The sequence below is a fragment of the Ranitomeya imitator genome, chromosome 2 (assembly GCF_032444005.1).
Source record: "Ranitomeya imitator isolate aRanImi1 chromosome 2, aRanImi1.pri, whole genome shotgun sequence".
Classification (NCBI taxonomy): Eukaryota; Metazoa; Chordata; class Amphibia; order Anura; family Dendrobatidae; genus Ranitomeya; species Ranitomeya imitator.
In genome coordinates, this window is record NC_091283.1 from 477,114,909 (window position 1) to 477,140,706 (window position 25,798).

The 25,798-nt window shown below is 42.4% G+C and overlaps 1 protein-coding gene across 2 annotated transcripts in view; it reads left to right on the forward strand.

Moving 5' to 3' along the window:
* Positions 1 to 25,798, forward strand: part of ASIC2 (acid sensing ion channel subunit 2) — a 1,423,043-nt gene that overhangs the window by 1,226,171 nt on the left and 171,074 nt on the right. For both annotated transcript variants that reach the window (XM_069751320.1, XM_069751319.1), the window contains exon 3: positions 9,684 to 9,811. In XM_069751320.1, the coding sequence (XP_069607421.1) occupies positions 9,684 to 9,811 (128 nt within the window). The remainder of the gene's footprint in view (positions 1 to 9,683; positions 9,812 to 25,798) is intronic.

The window sequence follows — 25,798 nt, forward strand, 5'->3', positions numbered from 1 at the left end:
ATGTTCCAGAGTTATAACCTCATAAAATGACAGTGGTCAGAATTGGCCTGGTCAGGAAGGTGAAAACAGGCTTTGGGGGCGAAGGAGTTGAATATAGCTGGGGTTATGCCTAAAGTTAGGAACAGAACTAGGGTAATGAAATTGTTAGATAAAAAAGTAATACCAATATTAATAAATAAGCCAAAAATAAAATAATGCATAACCTTTTATGCTTAAAAACAATTGTCTGATTTTAGAAAATGCAGACATATATGGAAGATGAAATTGAAACATTTATTTATCAGTATTTTATTTGAATTTCAGTATCTTTGCTTGGAGGATAAGGGGCTTCAATACTGGACTGGTAGAATAGGCACAGGGAGAACTAATTGTTCATAGTTTAGAGGGGGCGTAAAATATTTGTTTTGACTCGTTTACACTACATCACTGGTCACTGGCATTGGGAAAAGTAGCAAGGGGCGTTATAAATCTGGCATTGATGTCCAAATGCAGTTTTTTTAAATCTATGATATTATGAGATTGATAAATGTCCCCAATTCTGATATCACAACAATGTGTGTAAAATCTAAATGTTATGATTTGGCTGGGATGTATAAAAATCGTAGACTAACTGAGATATAGAGTATAAGATTCTTCCTTACAATTGCCAGACTCTGTATCTGCATCGGCTGAAGCTGTTATATTCAGCAAGTCTGAACGATGATGAGGAGCAGTTTGAGACATTCAGCTTCTTCTGCAATGAATACCAATGTTATTGGCACATTGCCCAAGCGTTCTCTGTTCTTCTTTTTTACTGAGTTTGTCTTGTAATCCTATCAAACGTTCATTGTTGTTGCTGAGATGAGAATCTGTAGGTCCCCTGATGTACAGCATCCTGTCTGCTTACTGTATTTAGTTTCCCCAATGAGTAAATATCTCTTCCAATCTTGTCACTTCACTTATTAAAAGGGCCAGAATGTATTCCTCCAGTCACTTTTCATCAGCTTGTCCCCTCCTGCTTTCCGCAAACAACTTAGATAGATGAGACTTCTACTACGTACCTGGAGAAATCTCCGACAAAAGACAGAACAGAACGTAGGATGGGAAATCCTCCGAGACTCAGTTACTATGCAGTGTATTCATATCAGACGTCCCGAGTAGAGTGACTTATAACATAGGAAGAAGGTGAGTGGGGTTTCTTGTCCTAATTGGGTGCTATTAAAAAAGCCACTTCTATCACACATGAAATCGGTTAGGGCGGTTCATATATACCCTGTCAGTTATCTCTAAGTATCCAACCTCTACAAGTCCTTGGCCATGGGAGTGATGAGATCAATAAGGTGGGCCAAAGCTAATCAAAGTGACACCAATCTACTTCCATCTCACTGGCGGGCGAAGAAGGTTACACTGGGGTCACATAAACCAGACCAACAATAGTGCGGAATTGTTGGTTCTTCGATAAGATTGTCAACGTCAACGGGAAAATCTGTGTAGTATGGGTAATTGTTGGGAATTCTGTGGCAGAGCTCCCTCCTGTGGTCACAAGTGGTACTTCGGCTGATTCTCTCTGGGAGCTTCCGTTTGTGGAGGAAAGTGGTACTGCGGCTTCTGAGTTTCCTCCCTCAGGTGATCTGGTGAGGTCGTTAGGTGCTTCTCTACTTAACTCCACCTAACGCTTTGATCCATGCTTCCTGTCAATGTTCCAGTGTTGGACTTGTTTTTCCCTGGATCATTCCTGTGGCCTGCTGCTCTGCATAGCTAAGTTCTTCTTTGCTATTTGTTTGCTATTTTTTCTGTCCAGCTTGTCTATTTGTTTTGCTGGAAGCTCTGGGACGCAAAGGGTGTACCTCCGTGCCGTTAGTTCGGTACGGAGGGTCTTTTTGCCCCCTTTGCGTGGTTTTCTTTAGGGTTTTGTGTAGACCGCAAAGTTATCTTTCCTATCCTCGCTCTGTTAAGAAAGTCGGGCCTCACTTTGCTGAATCTATTTCATCCCTACGTTTGTCTTTTCATCTTAACTCACAGTCATTATATGTGGGGGGCTGCCTTTTCCTTTGGGGGATTTCTCTGAGGCAAGGTAGGCTTATTTTCTATCTTCAGGCTAGTTAGTTTCTCAGGCTGTGCCTAGTTGCATAGGCAGAGTTAGGCGCAATCCACGGCTGCCTCTAGTGTTGTTTGGAGAGGATTAGGGATTGCGGTCTGCAGAGTTCCCACGTCTCAGAGCTCGTTCTATTATTTTGGGTTATTGTCAGATCACTGTATGTGCTCTGACTGCTATGTCCATTGTGATACTGAATTGCCTATCATAACAGTACAGGAAGCCTAAAGTGCTAATGATTCTCAATAGAGGGAAAAAAAGAAGTTCTGAGACCATTTTTTTTTTCTTTGCACTGTGTTTTGCCTTTTTTTTTTCCCCTAGACATTTGGGTGGTTCAGGACACAGGTGTAGCAATGGACATTAAAGGTCTGTCTTCATGTGTGGATCAGCTCACGGCAAGAGTTCAAAATATTCAAGATTTTGTGGTTCAGAATTCTTTGTTAGAACCGAGAATTCCTATTCCAGATTTGTTTTTTGGAGATAGAACTAAATGTCTGAGTTTCAAAAATAATTGTAAACTATTTCTGGCTTTGAAACCTCGCTCCTCTGGTGACCCAGTTCAACAGGTTAGGATCGTCATTTCTTTTTTGCGTGGCGACCCTCAGGACTGGGCATTTTCTCTTGCGTCAGGAGATCCTGCATTAAGTAATATCGATGCGTTTTCCCTGGCGCTCGGATTGCTGTACGATGAGCCTAATTCAGTGAATCAGGCAGAAAAAAATTTGCTGGCTCTTTGTCAGGCTCAGGATGAGATAGAGGTATATTGTCAGAAATTTAGAAAGTGGTCCGTTCTCACTCAATGGAATGAATCTGCGCTGGCATCTATATTCAGAAAGGGTCTCTCTGAAGCCCATAAGGATGTCATGGTGGGATTTCCTATGCCTGCTGGTTTGAATGAGTCTATGTCTTTGGCCATTCAGATCGGTCGACGCTTGCGTGAGCGTAAATCTGTGCACCATTTGGCGGTATTACCTGAGATTAAACCTAAGTCTATGGAGTGCGATAGGACTATGACCAGAGTTGAACAGCAAGAACACAGACGTCTGAATGGGCTGTGTTTCTACAGTGGTGATTCCACTCATGCTATCTCTGATTGTCCTAAGCGCACTAAGCGGTTCGCTAGGTCTGCCACCATTGGTACAGTACAGTCAAAATTTCTTCTGTCCGTTACCTTGATCTGCTCTTTGTCATCGTATTCTGTCATGGCGTTTGTGGATTCAGGCGCTGCCCTGAATTTGATGGACTTGGAATATGCTAAGCGTTGTGGGTTTTTCTTGGAGCCCTTGCTGTGTCCTATCCATTGAGAGGAATTGATGCTACGCCTTTGGCCAAGAATAAGCCTCAATACTGGACCCAGCTGACCATGTGCATGGTTCCTGCACATCAGGAGGTTATTCGCTTTCTGGTGTTGCATAATCTGCATGATGTGGTCGTGTTGGGGTTGCCATGGCTACAAGCCCATAATCCAGTATTGGATTGGAAATCCATGTCGGAGTCCAGCTGGGGTTGTCAGGGGGTTCATGGTGATGTTCCATTTCTGTCAATTTCGTCATCCACCCCTTCTGAGGTTCCAGAGTTCTTGTCTGATTACCGGGATGTATTTGATGAGCCCAAGTCCGATGCCCTACCTCCGCATAGGGATTGTGATTGTGCTATCAATTTGATTCCTGGTAGTAAATTCCCAAAAGGTCGACTGTTTAATTTATCCATGCCTGAGCACACCGCTATGCGCAGTTATGTGAAGGAATCCCTGGAGAAGGGGCATATTCGCCCGTCATCGTCGCCATTAGGAGCAGGGTTCTTTTTTGTAGCCAAGAAGGATGGTTCGCTGAGACCTTGTATAGATTACCGCCTTCTTAATAAGATCACTGTTAAATTTCAGTACCCCTTGCCATTGTTATCTGATTTGTTTGCTCGGATTAAGGGGGCTAGTTGTTTCACCAAGATAGATCTTCGTGGTGCGTATAATCTGGTGCGAATCAGGTGAGGCGATGAATGGAAAACTGCATTTAATACGCCCGAGGGTCATTTTGAGTATCTAGTGATGCCATTCGGACTTGCCAATGCTCCATCAGTGTTTCAGTCCTTTATGCATGACATCTTCCGAGAGTACCTGGATAAATTCCTGATTGTGTACTTGGATGACATTTTGATCTTCTCGGATGATTGGGAGTCTCATGTGAAGCAGGTCAGAACGGTTTTTCAGGTCCTGCGTGCTAATTCTTTGTTTGTGAAGGGATCAAAGTGTCTCTTTGGTGTGCAGAAGGTTTCATTTTTGGGGTTCATCTTTTCCCCTTCTACTATCGAGATGGATCCTGTTAAGGTCCAAGCCATCCATGATTGGACTCAGCCGACATCTCTGAAAAGTCTGCAAAAGTTCCTGGGCTTTGCTAATTTTTATCGTCGCTTCATCTGCAATTTTTCTAGTATTGCCAAACCACTGACCGATTTGACCAAGAAGGGTGCTGATTTGGTCAATTGGTCTTCTGCTGCTGTGGAAGCTTTTCAAGAGTTGAAGCGTCATTTTTCTTCTGCCCCTGTGTTGTGTCAACCAGATGTTTCTCTTCCGTTCCAGGTCGAGGTTGATGCTTCTGAGATTGGAGCAGGGGCTGTTTTGTCGCAGAGAGGTTCTGATTGCTCAGTGATGAAACCATGCGCTTTTTTTTCCAGGAAGTTTTCGCCTGCTGAGCGAAATTATGATGTGGGCAACCGAGAGTTGCTGGCCATGAAGTGGGCATTCGAGGAGTGGCGTCATTGGCTTGATGGAGCTAAGCATCGCGTGGTGGTATTGACTGATCATAAGAACTTGACTTATCTCGAGTCTGCTAAGCGTTTGAATCCTAGACAGGCTCGTTGGTCGCTGTTTTTTGCCCGTTTTGACTTTGTGATTTTGTACCTTCCGGGCTCTAAAAATGTGAAGGCGGATGCTCTGTCTAGGAGTTTTGTGCCCGACTCTTCGGGTTTATCTGAGCCAGCGGGTATCCTCACGGAAGGAGTAATTGTGTCTGCCATCTCCCCTGATTTGCGGCGGGTGCTGCAAAAATTTCAGGCTAATAAACCTGATCGTTGTCCAGCGGAGAAACTGTTTGTCCCTGATAGGTGGACGAATAAAGTTATCTCTGAGGTTCATTGTTCGGTGTTGACTGGTCATCCTGGAATCTTTGGTACCAGAGAGTTAGTGGCTAGATCCTTTTGGTGGCCATCTCTGTCACGGGATGTGCGTACTTTTGTGCAGTCCTGTGGGATTTGTGCTCGGGCTAAGCCCTGCTGTTCTCGTGCCAGTGGGTTGCTTTTGCCCTTGCCGGTCCCGAAGAGGCCTTGGACACATATCTCTATGGATTTTTTTTCAGATCTTCCCGTTTCTAAAAAGATGTCAGTCATTTGGGTGGTCTCTGATCGCTTTTCTAAGATGGTCCATCTGGTACCCTTGTCTAAATTGCCTTCCTCCTCTGATTTGGTGCCATTGTTCTTCCAGCATGTGGTTCGTTTGCATGGCATTCCAGAGAATATCGTTTCTGACAGAGGTTCCCAGTTTGTTTCGAGGTTTTGGCGAGCGTTTTGTGGTAGGATGGGCATTGACTTTTCTTTTTCCTCGGCTTTCCATCCTCAGACTAATGGCCAGACCGAACGAACCAATCAGACCTTGGAAACCTATCTGAGATGCTTTATTTCTGCCGATCAGGATGACTGGGTGTCCTTTTTGCCTTTGGCTGAGTTCGCCCTTAATAATCGGGCCAGCTCGGCTACCTTGGTTTCGCCATTTTTCTGCAATTCTGGGTTCCATCCTCGTTTCTCTTCAGGACAGGTTGAGTCTTCGGACTGTCCTGGTGTGGATACTGTGGTGGACAGGTTGCAGCAGATTTGGACTCATGTAGTGGACAATTTGACCTTGTCCCAGGAGAAGGCTCAACGTTTCGCTAATCGCAGACGCCGTGTGGGTCCCCGACTTCGTGTTGGGGATCTGGTTTGGTTATCTTCTCGTCATATTCCTATGAAGGTTTCCTCTCCTAAGTTTAAACCTCGTTTCATTGGTCCGTATAGGATTTCTGAGGTTCTTAATCCTGTGTCTTTTCGTCTGACCCTCCCAGATTCTTTTTCCATTCATAACGTATTCCATAGGTCATTGTTGCGGAAATACGTGGCACCTATGGTTCCATCTGTTGACCCTCCTGCTCCGGTTTTGGTGGAGGGGGAATTGGAGTATATTGTGGAGAAGATTTTGGATTCTCGTGTTTCAAGACGGAAACTCCAGTATCTGGTTAAATGGAAGGGTTATGCTCAGGAAGATAATTCCTGGGTTTTTGCCTCTGATGTCCATGCTCCCGATCTTGTTCGTGCCTTTCATGTGGCTCATCCTGGTCGGCCTGGGGGCTCTGGTGAGGGTTCGGTGACCCCTCCTCAAGGGGGGGTACTGTTGTGAATTCTGTGGCAGAGCTCCCTCCTGTGATCACAAGTGGTACTTCGGCTGATTCTCTCTGGGAGCTTCCGTTTGGGAGGAAAGTGGTACTGCTGCTTCTGAGTTTCCTCCCTCAGGTGATCTGGTGAGGTCGTTAGGTGCTTCTCTACTTAACTCCACCTAATGCTTTGATCCATGCTTCCTGTCAATGTTCCAGTGTTGGACTTGTTTTTCCCTGGATCATTCCTGTGGCCTGCTGCTCTGCATAGCTAAGTTCTTCTTTGCTATTTGTTTGCTATTTTTTCTGTCCAGCTTGTCTATTTGTTTTGCTGGAAGCTCTGGGACGCAAAGGGTGTACCTCCGTGCCGTTAGTTCGGTACGGAGGGTCTTTTTGCCCCCTTTGCGCGGTTTTCTTTAGGGTTTTGTGTAGACCGCAAAGTTATCTTTCCTATCCTCGCTCTGTTAAGAAAGTCGGGCCTCACTTTGCTGAATCTATTTCATCCCTACGTTTGTCTTTTCATCTTAACTCACAGTCATTATATGTGGGGGGCTGCCTTTTCCTTTGGGGGATTTCTCTGAGGCAAGGTAGGCTTATTTTCTATCTTCAGGCTAGTTAGTTTCTCAGGCTGTGCCGAGTTGCATAGGCAGAGTTAGGCGCAATCCACGGCTGCCTCTAGTGTTGTTTGGAGAGGATTAGGGATTGCGGTCTGCAGAGTTCCCACGTCTCAGAGCTCGTTCTATTATTTTGGGTTATTGTCAGATCACTGTATGTGCTCTGACCGCTATGTCCATTGTGATACTGAATTGCCTATCATAACAGGTAATATGTCACGAGAGGACCCGGAATGTCAAGGATTGCATCTCTCCATGTTCACTTCCAACATCTCTGCTCACATTTTAGTGTCACTTATACTTTTGCAAAAGAACTAAGTAGCTTGTAACAGATGTACAGATTAACTAAATGGTGACCTCGAATGTATCCCTATGATTAGACTGTTCAGCTGGATTTTCCATATGCACAAACATGGTGTGCTGTAATAGGCTTCCTTCACATGTAGGGGGAGATTTATCAACCTAAATGCACTAAGAATTTCAGTAGTTTGCACAAAGAAATTTTCTATTTCTTGCACAATTTTTCTTACTTGCTTTAGTCAATTTCTGCACATTATCTGACAAGAAGGCATATCATCACTGAAAAAGGGTGAAAAAAAGGGACTCGTTGTTGCTCCTAGAAGTTGGGTCTACACTTCCTGGCTTCAGAGATACACTGCACATATCTGAAAGTGAAGAAGTCAACTCACATCCAAGGAGGAACCTAAGATCGGCTATTGAAACAGATCTTCTTTGCTTCCGAACATGTGCAGTAAGATGTGTGGAAAGAAATCCGCACACATGCGCGAGATTCATATGCAGGCAGTGACCCTGGCTCTTGCAAATCATGTTATTACTTCCACAGGGATGTGATAACATGCTGAGTGGCACAACTAGTCTGGGGAAACAAACGCCCCACTGACTAGTCAAAAGGATATTTGCCCATGAAAAATGGACGGTCAAAAATACATTTTTAAAACATCTGTTTAGGTGACAAACAGTACAAAGGGCTTGCTAGGTAGGGTATCTAGCAAGAAATATACAAATGCTGATGGGTTGGAGGGCATGGGAACATGTCAGGTTTCCTTTAAATTGATTTATTGAACCTGCTGAGACTGATATACCTACTTTAAAATTTTAGAGCCATTCTAACATATATTTTCAATGAGTCCAGCCTTATGAGCTCAAAAGTCTACTCGTAATCAATCTCCACCCATGCATCCTGACTGACAGCTGCAGCTTGTACTGGGCTATGTGAGATCTCAGCAGCAGCATGCAAGAGGAAGAAAATAAAGATTTGTCAATCAAGCTAAGTGGTTGAAGATTAAATTTAAAAAGGACTGTTCTGCCATTCTGTCATGAATTTTGCACAGTAAGTCCATGAGCCACATCAGGTTTAAGAGCTTTTTTAAACATAGTGAAATCTGGTGGTGACCAATCCCCTTTGATAAAAGTAGGTTATGGCATATACACTTCTGGAACATTTTAAAATACTGAATATGCCGTTATGTGTTAGTCCACCCACAAGCAGATTTCTTACATTTTTTTTTAAAAGTATCTTTAATTTGTAATTATATAGAGAGATATGATAACTAGTGACGAGCTGACCCTGTTCGGTTTGGGTACAAGAAGCTAACCTTGAACCAAAACCCGAACCCCCTTGAAAACAGTGGGAAACCCAGACTTTGGAGCAGGAAAATTCTCTCTCTGCAACGGACTTCCCCCGAAACTTCGAACATTGCAACAGACTCCTGGGAGAAGTCCATGTTCAGTGTTTAGCACCGGACACTAACTGTCCGGTACAAACCCCGAACTACTAAGTTCAGGTTCACTCATCTCTCATGGTAATGTATGCTAAGTTTTGTGTATCTGTATATATTCCAAGCAGCAGTGGCGTAACTTGAAACTCATTGGCCCCGATGCGAAAGCGCCAACGGGGCCCCCAAATATTTTAAATCTTTAATAGCAATAGTCTAGGCCAATGGGACTTTTAGGGCCCCCTAGGCTCCATGGCCCGGGTGCGATTGCAACCCCTGCACCTGTTGTAGTTACGCCCTTGCCAACCAGCAGGGAAAGAGGCACCTTGCCTAACATTTTCTCTGCAGCGGATGATGAACGGCCAACCATGTGGACAGGCCTGGTCCACAAGAACAGGACTTTGTTAGCATCTGTGTGCTCTGGGCCATAGATGGGTCCTGAGCGACAATCCCTTTAGGACTCCACAGCAGTAGGGATGGATGTAGCAGTGCACTACAGTATTTTATAATTATAATATATAGTCCACAAAATATTAAGTAAACATCTATAAATTTGTGTTGTTTTATGGGGGACGTGTATCTTTAATTTAGTTAATCCTAATCATTGGTCATAACTAGATTATGTAAGACTCTTCAGGATATTTACAGATGTGGTTACGCTCTCCGGGAATGTATAATTCTGCTTTTCATTTTTAGCTTATGCTCAGATAAACCATAGCAATACATTTTTCAGTAAAGTGGTTTAAATTAATGTCTGTATAAAAAAAAACTTTCGAGGTGCCTGTAGTGAAATATTTAGCCTTTACGGTAAAAAGAGACATCTCTATAATATTAACTAGTCGTTCACTTGTCTTTTTTTCTGCAGAAGAAACCACTTTCGAGGCAGGAGTGAAAGTCCAAATACACAGCCAGTCTGAGCCACCATTTATCCAGGAGCTGGGCTTTGGCGTAGCCCCGGGATTCCAGACCTTTGTGGCAACTCAAGAACAGAGGGTAAGTGGATTGGATTTCTTTGTTATTTTTTTTGTGCTTCGTGTCATCTCGGTACACACAGGAGCAAGGAAATCACTGGGATTTGGTGTAAGATATACAGAAAAGCCTCCGGAGCTGCAGCCACTTAAATCCATACTGAACACTGACAACAAAGGATCAGGAGCAACTGACACTTGACTTTTCTTATCGAGCGTATTAGCGCCTGGAATGTAGATGGGAGGATCATGGCTCTTTTTCCAGTTGACTGGAGACAATGCCAGTGAGAAATTATACAGCAAAGTGTAATGAGCCTCCAGTATAGAAAGCAGGGGAGCTTCATCATGATTAGGATGTCATCACTCCTTGCACTGTGGAAATGGCTTCAAAATGAATGTTGTCTACTGCTGATTGATGTACTTATGGAGACGGAGAGTCGCTGGCCGGGAGAAATTTTCAGGTGAATGTTCCTGTATCCACCTTAGTAATGAGGCTGCAAAATTAATTTTTGATTGATGTACTTCGCCCCCGCTCTTCAGTCAGATGGGGATAAAGCCATCACAATAGAATAATGTGCTTGGAAGAAAAGCGCTATCACATATTAGAGGGTATATTTTCTTTTGGTTTTCACCTAAATGAATTAAAAACGGTTATGGCAGGGTACAACCAGAGTGACCACAGGGATGTCAATATTAAGTCATTTATTAAGTAAAGTGTGCCAAAATCCTGGTACAATTGGTGACAAAATAAAATGTCAAGCATAATCATCTGCCCTTTTTAGTGTCATCCCACCAGTATTTTGATTCATCAAATTTATTATGACGAATGCTAGAAAACTGGAGGACATTGTACATCATAGTTGTCTGTAATCTATGTTTTAAAAGCTGACATAAATATCAGTTTCTTGTATACGGATGTAACGCTGATGGATGTGGACCCACTGAGCCAAGGGCTGTGCTTACCCTGGAGGGGCATGACTAGGTGTTTACCGCTCTTCACTTGGTCTTCTGATGGTGAGCATAGGCTGGGCTGCTGGTGGACTCCAGGTACCACTCCAGAGCAGTCCGCGGTTCTTCAGTAGCCTACTAGAGGGTCAGAGACATGGGCATAAGGTACATTAAGACAAAGGCAAAGACGTGGTCAAACAATCCGGGGTCAGTTTAGGCAGCACAGAATCGAAGTATAAAGGTGAGGTTGTAGCTTCAAATAAACTATTATACTCACTAGATATCAGCAAGTAAATTTGAGTGTAATTTAATTGTACAAAAATCCGAATTCGCAATTTTTTGCAATTCGCTTCAGCATGAAAGGCCATCAAAATGATACTCACCACTCTGGCCCCACAGCATCATTTGACCAGTCCTAGACGCATATTTAGATCTTTTCAACTAGCACAGAAATCCCTGGGCCTTTCACGTTGGGCCACTTCTGATTCTGTGCACAAGCACACAAATGGTCACAATGTCGTTGTGTGCCCTGTGACCTTGTGTGTGCATGCATGCACTGAACCCTACTGGACTACAACAAACCATAAGTTCCATCCCAGCGTAAGAGGCTCAAGAATTTCAGTGTGAGCAGCGACGACCTAAAGATGTGGTTTGGACTCGACAAGTGACAATGAGAAGTGGAGGTGCTGGAGAGGTGAGTGGTAAGGTGAGGATAAAAATGTTTTATTTTTTAACTATATGAGTTTATTATGCTCCGGATTCTAGATAGACCTCAGCGTATAATAAAGGACATTAAATTCGAAATTTTATTTCTTGGGAAAAATGGGTGAATATTAGGTCCACCCAGAGGAGCTAAAATATTTAGTTTTATCTTTACAATTTCTTCCCAGTAGATTCGACACACCAAACGTATTCAATGCAAATCAAATCTTTTCCCCCACTGCCTCAACTCAAGTTGAGCGAATCTGCCCTAATGCAATTTCCATAGATTTGCTCACCTCTAGTCATCAATTCTTGACAAAAGATGATACCCAATCACATTGCAGCCACTGCCAGTCTCATAGTTGATTTTGCCATACTGATTTTCCCTTGCCTTCAGAGAGATTACATTGCTGATATAGAAATTAAACCATCCCTGTAATACATGGACAGCGTAGTTCTGGTGTTTCGGGAACCACTCTCACAGAGGAGCTCATTATGGTACATAAAGCTCAGGACTACTGAATGAGGTCCATATGTCACTCGTGATACATCCATATGCCATGATACGACTTAGCATCACAGCTATTCACAGGATTTGTGTGGCATAGAGACTGATCCCTATTGAATTCAATAGAGCTGACTTGCAATACCAGACACAACCCATGCACAATCGTGGTGCTGTTTCTGGATTTTCCAAGCATATACAACCTCCTTAACTACTTAAATGATTGATTTGTGGCTTCTTCCCAGTTAATCCAGTGATTTTCCTGACTTCATTTGTAAGCAGTAAAGGTATGAAATTAAACCCGCTATAGGGGGTCATCTCAGACAAACTTTGGAATTTTGCACATTAATGGAGACCTTTATATGATATGTTTTGCCCTCTGCTTAGTCTGTTTGTGTGAATAATGAAGAAAGTAATTAGGACTAATCAGAGGCATGGAAAAAGCTAAAAGGGGTTATAGCCTTCATTTTCTGAACAGCAAGATGTTCTTTTGTAATGGAATTGAAGGAGACTGCAGGGACCCACTTGGACCCTCTTATGGGGGATTTTAAAAGCAATTGCTTGTACTTAGCTCAGCTCTATGGCAAACATTGTTTCTTGCTTTTCCTTTTACATGTGGTGTATGGTGGCGTAATGATAATATCCTAAAATATATATATATATATATATATATATATATATATATATATATATATATACAAGTGGATGGATGCAATGGTTTTCTACGCTCCCATGATGCAGCAATCTGCAGCTTCTCTCCGGTCTTGTTCTGTTTGTCGACCCTTTAGTTTTCTATCTGTTACATTGTCAATAAATCCAGAAGAAAAAGTGCAGAAGTAAATCCAAAGCAATAAGAATAATTAGTTCTGCTGCACAGGAACTTTCAGGGCAAAAGTGATAGAAAAGTTTATGTAATGAAGACAGATATCAGCAGAGTAGTAGGGATTGGGCAGCATTGAAACTGGCCTTTCTGATCTCAGTTGGGGTCACCAGCGCAGCACAATATTTATCTACACTGCAGCTTCTCCAATTACCAGACATTCAGCTTTTCTGCTGGCCTCATAGCTTGGCTCTTAATAAATTGATAATGTCTGGACTGTATAGTCATATACTTATAGTATTTATATACAATTTCACGCTGTTCCCAGGTGACTAAAATATTGATCCCGTGGATAAAGTGCAACTTAATTATTACTTGTCTGCACAAACTTAGAAGTTAACTTTTTTTCTGAAAAAAAAAATAATTTTGCTCAACCAATGAAGGCCTTCTGTATTTTTCTGACTATAAGACGCACTGGACCATAAGACGCACCCCAAATTTAAAGGAGGAAAATAGGAAAAAAAAATTAAATGTGAAAATGGGGGTCCATCCTATAGTCCAAATTTAGCTTGCCGGTGGGTGATGGTGGTGGAGCAGGGTTACATGAGGCAGTGTCGCCGCTGCATGAAGCCAACGGTGGAAGGAATGGGGTGATGCTGCAGGTGCAAGGCAGGAGACATTTATCTCCCAGCCATTTTCCTGAAGCCCATAGCCGGGAGATCAATGTGCAGAGGGGGGACTCCTCTCCTGCCATACACCGCTGACATTTTGCTGCTCCAATTTAGGGGAAAAAAGTCAGAAAATAGTCTGAAAATTTTGGTGAGTAGTCAAGATCAAACTGGAAGATCTTTAACAGGTCTTGAGTAGTCACGTCACTATGTCTTAAAGGAGTTATCCAATGGTGGATAACAACTAAAATGCTGCAGATGAAACAAGAAAAAAATTCGCTTCCTGGACCGATGTAGCTTCTGCGATGAAATAATTAAAGCTACAGGTGATCAGCAGCCAGTGATTGGCTACAGCCATCCCATGTCATAACATTGTCACATGAGTGGCAAAAGACGCATTGCCGACATTGCAGGACCAGCAATTACAGGTATATATGTGGCTCCTTTCTGATTTTGGGTGGAAATTTAATAGGTAGGAAAGGGTTGTATTGTAGTGGACAACCCCTTTAAGCTGGCCATGCACTAGTGATTTCATCTTCTGAATTTGTTTTTTACAGTTGGTCAATTCCTGAATGACAGTAATTAGAAACCAAAAGACCTCCTTATAGATTAGATATAAGTCAGCCAAACCAGTCTGTTTTGGTAGGCTGGAAGACTAACTGACGTTTATGGTGGCCTTCCGACTGCCCTTCCACAGATGATATCGGGGTAGAGAAGGATCTACCTGCTATGATTTCAGTGATCGATCCTTTTGTATTCAGGGGAGATAAGTAATAACCAAAGATGTCAAGCGACTACCGCTAAACCAAAGCGAGTGCTCAAATGTATAGAGGATACGAGAGTAGCTATCCCATGTGTTTGGATAACTTTAGTCCAACTATTAGGAAATGAAGGCCTCTTATAGGCCACATCCTTCCTTTCTTTGCAGATATTCAACTTTTTTAAATCATAACATTAAAATATTTAAGATGTTGCTGACATGGTATAAAAACATTGCTAAACATGGTAGCTTTATTTCTGTGTGAAAACAGGGCACTTTTATCATCTTAGATCTCAATGAACATGTATTACATCAGTAGATCCCCACATCATCTAGATTTCCTACTCTGGGGTTTTACACATTATACATGTAGTTTTATTTTCATTTCAGATTATGTGGCTAGTCACAAAACGAACAGCAAGAAAACTATGTGACAAAGGCAACACTCAGGCCTTTACCATGGAAGGTGTATTAGACAACGAGACAACAAACGTATATACAATATGTATTTTGACTATACTTGTGGAAAAATCTATTGGACATGTGTAATACTTTTCCACCCACAGATCATTCATCTGGTTACTGTACTAGTCTGGTAAATGATAAGAGCAATGCTAAAAGAGTATTTAGACATCTCAGTCAGATATGCTTTCATACCAAGCTGCTTTTTCTATTGGCCAATGAATTATTATTATTATTTATTATTATAGCGCCATTTATTCCATGGCGCTTTACATGTGAGGAGGGGTATACATAAAAAAACAAGTACAATAATCTTAAACAATACAAGTCATGACTGGTACAGTAGGAGAGAGGACCCTGCCCGGGAGGGCTCACAGTCTACAAGGGATGGGTGAGGATACAGTAGGTGAGGGTAGAGCTGGTGGTGCAGCGATTTGGTCGATCGGTGGTTACTGCAGGTTGTAGGCTTGTCAGAAGAGGTAGGTCTTCACGTTCTTTTTGAAGGTTTGATGGTAGGTGAGATAAACTATCAAAAGTTAGGTTATCAATATGAATTAGATAGGGATCTGACACCCTGCACCCCAACGATCAGCTGAAAAATGATCTGGCAATCAACGGAACTAGCAATGTATGGGATGAAACACTGCCAAGTACTGTACTTTGTCCGCTTGTGTATTTCTTAGTTTTCAGCTGATTGTGGGGGTGTCAGAGGTCAGACCTTCAACAATCTCATATTGGTGACCTACTTTGTGGAGAGATCATCAATAGTTCAGCCCTGAACTACCCCTTTAACCCTGGGTCAGGCACATCTCTGGGACTCCCTAGTACAGGCGCAGTGTGCCTGATAGGCACAGGTTAGAAAACCGCCTATAATAGCTAATTATCTCAGTTTCAAGACATAACTATTACTTAACATTACAATTAGGGAAAAAACATAATTCTAAGGCAATTAGATGCTACTGGAGTCATATTCACTCAGATTCAGACTTTAAAAGTTCAGCAGAAAAAACACATTGGCAGAGAAGAAAAGCAAGGTTGGTAGATCATATTATATCATATCAGAGATTATTCTCAAAAGTGAGAACTGTCAGGCGCAATGAGTCTGAGAAGCCAGGAGGTCAAATCTGCTCTCTGCAAGGACGGTGGTAAAACTGAATGAGGGGGATTCAAGCAGCACCTAAAGATAAGAAGGGATCCCCTGCCACCTTGGAGAGGAGGGGGAAACAAAAATGTGTGAGATGTGCCTGTCAGGCCTATTGCGCCTGGCGCAGGGTTAAGCTGGTGTCAGATACCTCTAGTGGTGACTTATCTCCCCTGAGAACAAAAAGATTGGACATGTTGAGACCTATACATCTTGCCCTTGTCATCTGTCTTTTAAGGAAAGTTGGGACACCAACAGGCACAATATTGGCTGACATGTATGGCCACCCTTGGTCGATGCATTCTCTTACATGCGTACATGACCACTCATATCTGTCAAACATAACCAGCTCAGACTTTGAAGAGAGTTAGTGGCCAAACTCCGCGCTGACGACTGAATTGAGACGTATATCCCAGTATGGTGCAGTACGGTGGTGGTTTATTTTAACGTGTTTCGAAGTATATAACTTCTTCCGGTTAAACCACATCTATCATGCGCTGATCTCTCATATTGTTTCTTGGTTAAACCATAACCACCTACTATCCCCAAGAAGAGTACTGTATATGGAGGCTGCAGTTCTGCACATCATACGTGACATTGGTTAAATACCAATATAGCCTTCAGCTCTTCCGTACAGCACAGACTTTACATGGATGGCTGCAAAATGAGGTGGAACATTAAATAAAGCTGATAAAATCTAGCACTGTGTCAGGGATGTCAGCGATGAGCCAATAGGCCAGGTATTATCCAGCTGCCAAAGTGAGCCCGGTGATTTATTACTATAGTGTACAGTCCCTTCATGGGGATGGAACGGATGCACTTCACTATCTTGATGTAATGTGACACATGGGATATATGGTGACACTGAGGATGCTATACTGCATACATAAAATACACATTGCTATCTGGTCAGGTCATACACCAGATCTGGTAAAGCGTCTCAGCCCGCACAGAGCATATTCTCGTCTGCTCCTAAAGTCAGCTTCATACATCATTTTATAGGATTTTTGACCCCCGTCATGACCCAGAATATTTTATAAATTGTTATATCGCTTGGTTCCTAATTAACGTTATGAACAGTATGTTTATTGCATCTCTTATACAATTAGGATAATAGTGGAAATTAATTAGAAATGCAATCATCCCGCTGTATTAGAGAACGCAGTCTAGTGCTTTACCCGGGCTCTGAAGAATGGTAGGCTGTACACTGCTTTTATTGTATTATTCTTCATTTTAATTATAGGGGTGATGCAGTTTATTTTATGGCCTCTATATTACCGGCCGTAATAGATTGTGAATAAGCGTAATCCAATAAATCAGCTTCTGTTCTCTGCTATGTACATTAACTTCTATCATATCGCGCAGCTGGCAGTAGATCTCTGATGTTGCCATTTTCTGGAGAACCTTTTTGATCTGGAAGAAAAATGCTCTTTTCTGGTAGGAAACCAAAGAGTCAAGGTGAATTTCTCACCACGGCGGGGTTGCAAAGCTGAAACTCCACCTTGGAAAAAGAAAAGGATCTTTTCTCATATTAGTGGAGGCAATGACTGGTATATATTAATTCGATAACTATATGGCCATAAACACATACAACGGTCACAAATTCATTCAACTTGTGGTTTTACAGCTTAATGGTGAGGTTTTCAAATTGAATTATAATGTCTACTCAGTTCTGCGCCTTTATAATTAATGTGAAAACTGAGCAGACTTGTAAAAAAGACGATCGGAATGAAGTGTAGCTATAGCATGCGCATCACCGCTTCATTTATTGTCTATGGATCTTTCGAGAGACAGTGGAGTACAGCGCTTGGATATCTTTATCAGTCCCATAGACAATGAATGGATAGGCAGGTGCTCCATTCAGACTGGACTCTGCAGAGCATCGTTGCATGGACCCGTGGGGGTTTCTGCGATGGGACCACTGGGTATCAGCACGCTAAGGCTACGTTCACACTTTCAGTATTTGGTCAGTGAAGTGGTGACGTTATTCTATTATACTTTTTCTCTGATTGTTCCATTTCTGGTTTTGGGTTACAAATACTGATGTAAAATACTGATCAAATACTGAACATGTGCCCGGAGCACACAGCATCTTTTAAACTCAGGTACGCCTGTCAAATTTTTCAAGATGCTTCAGGAAATGTTTGCGTTTTTACTTGACGTGCCTTTTGTGTCATTTTTTTGGTCATTTCCTTAGCGTTTTTCCTGACAATTTTGGCCACTAGTGTTTTTTTTTGGAGGGTTTTCCCATGGTTTTTGTAACTTTTTTTTACTGTTGTTGATGTGCGATGAAGTCTTTTTACTGATTTTATTTTTTAGGACACCGAGCAGAACCTTCAAGTTTTGGAGACGTTTTGCATTTTTGAGGAGGATTTGAAGAGCTTCCTCCCAGTTTCTGTTCCAAAACCTCCTTGAAATACTCTGTGTGCTCATAGCTTTTTTCAAGATGCTTTTTTTACTCCGTTGAATAATGAAGAAACCACTAGAGGTTTTTTAACCCCTTCACGACATGAGCCATAAAAAGGACAAGCATGTTGGGTCTCCCCAGTTAATGTGGGCTTCGGTGTTGAGCCCACATCTTTTCCGGCACATGTCAGATGATTTAAACTGCTGACATTTGCCCCTAACAGCCGCGGGTGGAATCACGATACACCCGCTGCTGTTAACCTGTTAAATGTTGCTGTCAATGTCTGACAGCGACATTTAACATGTTTGAGCCAGAAGCACGTCACTAATCCCGGTCTGCAGGAGACCCCTGTGGTTGTCATTGTCGAATTGCTATGAGCTCCGCACAGCGGCAGCCCTGCTCTGTGTAGCACGGGCAATTGGATGATCACAGCTTCTAATCTACCATGCAGACTATTGAAGGAAGTGTAAAGTAAGAAAAAATGTTTTTAAAAATATTAAAAAAAACTAAAACAAGTATAAAAGTTTCAATCACCTTCCTTTTGTCCCATTCAGAATAAAATAATTGGAAGAAAAATACACATATCTGTTGTTGCTGCATTCAGAATCACCTGATCTATCAAGATATAAAAAATAATTAATCCAATTGGTAAATTACATAATGAGAGAAAAAGTCAATACGCCAGAATTACGTATTTTTTGACTCTTTAACATTGTATTAAAATGCCAATAAGGCCTATCAAAACATTGTATCCACACCAAAATGGTATCAATAAAACCGTTAGCTGTAGGATACAAAGGCAAAAACAGAGTGCACTACTAAGTACCCTAAAATATAAGACGCAATCTGAATCTTGGTGCTACAAATGCAAGTAGCGGGGAAATGGAAATAGAGAACAGAACCAAAACATATACACGTGCACACCAGAGATGCAAAATACACACAAAACTACTTTCTTGCCATGTAAAGCACAAAAAGCATTAAAAATATTTAAAAATCAACAATGACAACACCCCCATCTCTAAATAAGCTAATGTAAGCAACACCCTTATACCATAATGTGCAACAAATAGTTCCCAACCTCTGAAGTAGCTTATATACATGCAAGGCAATTAACACATGGCAGCAATAAAGAGTGTATGTGTAGCAGGACAAGTAATCAGCAATGAAAATACATATAAATGTATGCTCAATATGTTTTAGAGAGTCAGTGCCAAAACCACTGCACCCCAACGATCAGCTGAAAAATGATCTAGCAATCAACGGAACTAGCGATGTATGGGGTGAAACACTGCCAAGTACTGCACTTTGTCCGCCTGTGTATTTCTTAGTTTTCAGCTGATCGTGGGAGTGTCAGAGGTCGGACCTTCACCAATCTCATATTGGTGACCTACTTTATGGAAAGATCATGAATAGTTTAGCCCTAAACTACCCCTTTAACCCTGGGTCAGGCGCATCTCTGGGACTCCCTAGTACAGGCGCAATGTGCCTGACAGGCACAGGTAAGAAAACCGCCTATAATATCTAATTATCTCAATTTCAGGGCTCTAAAAGTAGTCAGTGACCTTCATAGGGATGTGTTAAAAGAGACTACACAAAATCAGATGCAAAAAACTCATTTAATAACAGCATTAAAAACATTTAAAAATCAATAATGACAACACCTCCAGCTCTAAATAAGCTAATGTAAGCAACGCCCTTATACCATAATATGCAACAAATAGTTCCCGACTTGTGAAGCTGCATATATACATGGAAGGCGATTAACACATGACAGCAATAAAGAGTGTATGTGTAGCAGGACAAGTAATCAGCAATGAAAATACATATAAATGTATGCTCAACATGGTCTAAAGAGACAGTGCCAAAACCACTCCTATGTAGTCAACGGGACCAGACAGACAGTCTGTAAGTGAGCGTCCCCAAGGAGAAACAGTTAGTATCAAATCTGCTGACAAAGGTCCTGTGAAGTGGTCGGGGGTTGCAAAACAAAACCACCAAGTTGTCCAAATGTTTGCGACTTAGCCCACCAAGGCATAAGAAAGAGGGGGGCACAAAAAATCTAAGGCACTAAAAAAAAGGAGCATGAACAGAAATAAATGCAAATACTACCCAAGGAGTCTACTGTGCCAAAAAAAAGTCTGGAGTGGCCCAAGGGGGGAGCCAGAGTTGGACCCTGTGCACCCCTGAGAGGTTGAAGGCTGTAAAAGCAGTGGGATCCAGGATGGCAAAACATAGATGGCTGGCGTGAGGGTATGGGAGAGTAGGAGAACCCCATGTGTATCGCTGTGATGCAGATTTGTCAGGGAACAGTGCTGAAACATGACAAACACAGTCTTTAAATAAGAATAAGGATAATGAAGAGTAATCAATTACCAGTGTGTAGATTCTGCCCATCCAGCTCGCATAGGAGAAAAAAAAAACGTTAGCTGGGCGCACAAAAAATAAGCCCTCACCCATCCCCAGATCCTGAAAAATTGGAGACGCTACGGGTCTCTGAATATGGTGCCTTTTTTCTGTATTTAACAAACTTTGGATTTTTTTTCACCACTTAAATAATAAAGAACCTAAACATGTTTGGTGTCTACAAACTTGTAATTACCTGGAAAATCATTTTGTCAGGTCAGTTTTAGCATTTGGTGAACATGGTAAAAACAAAATCAATTGTGGAATTGCACTTTTTTTTGCAATTTCACTGCAATTGGAATTTTTTTTCCAGTACACTATATGGTCATTCATAAGCACAAATCGCCTCACAAAAAACAAGCCCTCACATGGCCATATTGATGGAAAAATAAAAAAGTTATGGCTCTAGGAAGAAGGGAAGCAAAAAACAGAAACCCAAAAACCAAAATGGTCTGTGGCATGAAGAAGTTAAGTATTCCACGTGCCCTGACAGGGGGAAGGAATGGAGCAGCTTTGTCAGGAGTTGAAGAGAGGGCGGAGCTGGTCTGCCAGGTACTTTGCAGTGATGTAGAATTGTAGTTCTATTGATTGCTCATGCAGGGAAAAGAGACTTCCTGTTTCTATCTAGAGCTTAAAAAGATTCAGCTAGTCAGTTTTTAATCACGTGATGTCATAGATAGGGTTGAGCTAAACGGGTCGGCCATTTTCAGAAGTCGCCGACTTTTGGCAAAGTCGGGTTTCATGAAACCTGACCCCTGTGTGGGGTCGGCCATGAAGTCGGCGATCTTCTGAATCTGGTATCGGAATTCCGATCCCGAGTTCCGATATGTTTGCAATATCGGAAATTGGTATCAGAATCCATATTTAAGTGTAAAATAAAGAATTAAAATAAAAAATATCGCTATACTCACCCTCTGACGCGCCCTGGTACTAACCGGCAGCCTTTCTTCCTTCGAATCAGCGCTTGCAGGACCTTGCGGTGACGTCGTGGCTTGTGATTGGTCGCGCGACCGCCCATGTGACCGCTCGCGCGACCAATCACAAGCCGCGACATCACCGCAAGGTCCTGCAAGCGCTGATTCTTAGGAAGGAAGGCTGCCGGAAAGAAGCAGGGCGCGTCCGAGGGTGAGTATATACCTAATAGGAATATACTCACCCTCGGACGTGCCCTGCTTCTTTCCGGCAGCCTTCCTTCCTAAGAATCAGCGCTTGCAGGACCTTGCGGTGACGTCGCGGCTTGTGATTGGTCGCGCGAGCGGTCACATGGGCGGTCGCGCGACCAATCACAAGCCATGACGTCACCGCAAGGTCCTGCAAGTGCTGATTCGAAGGAAGGAAGGTTCCCGGTTAGTACCAGGGCGCGTCCGAGGGTGAGTATAGCGATATTTTTTATTTTAATTCTTTATTTTACACTTAAGTATGGATCGCAGGGCCTGAAGGAGAGTTTCCTCTCCTTCAGACCCTGGGAACCATTGGAAACCCAATGCACTGCATTGGGTTTCGAGTTTCGGCCGACCCCGACTTTTTTATAGGATCGGCCGATTTCACTCGACCCGACTTTTGAAAAAGTCGGGTTTCGTGAAACCCGACCCGATCCTATAAAAGTAAAAGTCACTCAACCCTAGTCATAGATCTAATGGAAAAGAAATACCTGGGTAGAAAGGCAAAATGTAAGTACACAGTGCTATATAATATGAAGACTGCGATATATTAAAAGAATAAAACCTTTGATGGGAGCGCTTCTTTAATAAAAAGTACCAACAAAAAATCCTTAAAAAAAATTTTCTGTCCATATTGCTTATGGATATAACATGTGCTTATTATAGTCTTAGACTCTTTCCACATTCCTGACCTTTCATTTGAGGGCCATCCTGTTAAAAAAAATACTGTGGCGAAACATGTCGGATTTTGATCCCACTTGAGGATCAAACTTGCCTAATCAAGTGAAAAAAGAAACACTGACAGCACACAGATACCATTGGTGTGGCCTCCATGTGCTGGTAGTTTGACTGGTTGCTAGAAGAAGCTCCATAAGTTTATTTTATTCATATGAGAATTATAAAATTGGATGCTTAGACCAAATATGGATGAAAAACTGTTCATTTTTTGCATACAAAAAAAATGACTTGTGACTTTAACTATTTATTAAAAAAGGACATGTGAAATGGCCCAAATAATAAAATGGGTACATATTCTGAGTCTATAACTAGGCTGCAAGGATGAGGATCTTTAGACACTGCTCCAAAGGAAATTCTATGTATCAGTACTCACACAAAGAGATTTCATCAGATAGCTTGACTCGACTGCAGAGGCATATATGAAGATTCCAAAAGAAGATTTATTTTCAAGCTGAATTACTGAACGATTCAGAACCAGAGCTGTGCAAAGATGATACTAGCAATATGGATGACCTACACTCTCTGGGGAAGAAGGGAAGGGCTATTTACGACAGAGCTGGGCTACAGAGAAAGAGAGAAGACAAACCTCTAAAAGGCAAACTGATGAAATAGCAGGATAACAGAAACAATACAATGACAGCACACTACTGTATGATTCCCATGGCAATAATTGATTAATAACCAAAACTCAGTTTGATCATGAAACTCAAACCTGTGAATGGATCCTAGATTGGGGCATGTTGTAGATGAGATTATATTTGTGTTAAACAAATTCAAGGCACCTAAGAAAATTAGTTTATAGAAATAATGATACAACATTTCTAAGGAAAACTTTCTAAAAGAATTTGAATATAAATCATGATGTAAATGGAAGAAAAAGCAAAGAATAGCCAGAGATAAGTAAGATTCAGCAAATTCTTTTATTGATGCCTGTTCACTCATGCAGCATTTATCTTCTGCAGTAAAAGTAGCACCGAAACTCAGAATCTCAAAAATAAAGAACATTTACATGCAATTATGTGGAGAATTCAGGCAGAAAATGAAGGAGCAGCCTCTTCGCTTGTGCATGGCTCAATAGGTTTTATAAAAGGTTCACTGTAGTGATTATTACACCTAGAAACGTCAGGCGGGTTGGATTCACACGGGCCATAGTTTTACACCGCTTACAAATCCAATGCAGAATCTTTTTACATATCCAACGCGTATCTTCAAGTTGATTTGCTGCAGATTTCCCCCTCAGTAATGATGCATTTCTATAGAAAATCCAAATCATTGTGTTGATGACATGCCCATGTAAATCCACTATAAGCATGCAGCAGAATATGGACAGGAAAAGATACGAATGGGTAGCATACAGACGGCACAGTGACCAATGCAAGCCAATGTAGTAGTTCACATGCAAATTTTTACACAGAGACCAATGAGTCTGAGTATAAAAAAAATCACAGCATGCACTAATTTGATCCGTATATCGAATCAAACTAGTCCACTACAAGTTAATGAGTAAGCAGAAAATAGATCACATACAGGATACTCTCTGCACTTATGTAGCATCTGTTGTTTATGAATCCATTGCAACTATTAATTGAATATTCTCAGATTGTAAAATTGCTTTAGTTTGCTGGATGGCACAACAATAAGCAAGTTTGCAATTGACTTGCTCATACTATCTGTTGTCATTCTCCTGCTATGAAAGCTTTTATATCTTATAGAGTACAGCTTGTAGCAAAGAAGATCAACCACCAGAGCCTGGCTAAGTATAAGGCCGGTTTCACACGTCCAGATAATTCCAGTACCGGAAAAAATCAGTACCGGAATTATCCGTGTCCGTGTGCCCCTACGTTTCCGTGGCACATCAGTGTGGCACACGGGCGGCACACGTGTGCTGCCAGTGTGCCCACTGGGTACCACACACACCGTGCTGGGTACCACACGTACCAGCATCTGGTGCTGAAGCCGCGACTCATATCTGCCCTGCAGCAGCGTTTGCTGCAGAGAAGATATGAATAATAGTGTTTAAAATAAAGATCTATCTTCCGACCGCCCTCCCACCCCCTGTGCGCCCTGCCCCCCCCCCCCCCCGCTGTTCTGAAAATACTCACGCACCCCCCCATCCCACCCCCCCGCTGTTCTGAAAATACTCACCCGGCTCCCTCGTTGGCTGTCGCTTCTTCCTGTTCTGGCCGCAGCTTCTTCTGTATGCGGTCACGTGGGGCCGCCGATTACAGTCATGAATATGCGGCTCCACCCCTATGGGAGGTGGAGCCACATATTCATTACTGTAAATGAGTGGCCCCACGTGACAGCATACAGGAGAAGATGCGGCCAGGAGAGGAAGCAGCGCCGGCGAGGGAAGATAGATCTTTATTTTAAACACTATTATTCATATCTTCTCTGCAGCAAATGCTGCTGCAGGGAAGATATGAATGGTGGCTTCAGCACCAGTGGAGGGGACAGCGCTTAATGTAGCGCTGTCTCCTGCACGGCACACGGACTACATACAGACAATGTCCGTGTGCGGTACGTGTTTTACACGGACCCATTGACTTTAATGGGTCCGTGTAATACGTGCGCTCCCACGAACACTGACATGTCTCCGTGTTTGGCACACGGAGACACGGTCCGCAAAAAATCAATGACATCTGAACAGATGCATTGATTTTTATGTGTCTACGTGTGTCAGTGTCTCCGGTACGTGAGGAAACTGTCACCTCACGTAGCGGAGCCACTGACGTGTGAAACAGGCCTAGGCAATAACTGCATTCCAGCCTGAGGAGTTATCTATGGAGAAATTAGCCTGCTCTCTCCAGCTGATTGATTTCTGTAAGTAGTAGCTGCTGACCCTCTCTCCCACGCTCAGCTACTCACTGAGCTGCTGCTATCAGTTCTGCAAAATCACCAGCCCCCACCATCAATAGTGTCTTGTGGAGTTATTCTTATCATAGCTCTCACTTTCAGAGTCATCTGCTTGATCAAAAGCCTTGTTATCTCTATATATAAATAAAGTGATAATGGTGTAGACATCAGAACAAGCATTTATAGTCAGTTAATTTAACAGAGTAGCATAAGCTCATTAATTGGACAAATGTTATGATTAGGTAATTCAGAACCACAATGGACCTTGAAGTTCAGAGCACACAAAGTGACCTGACAATAACCAAAAGACATAGGACAAGCTCTGAGACGTGGGAACTCTGCTGACCGCAATCCCTAATCCTATCCAACCACACTAGAGGCAGCCGTGGATTGCGCCTAACGCTCCCTATGCAACTCGGCACAGCCTGAGAAACTAGCT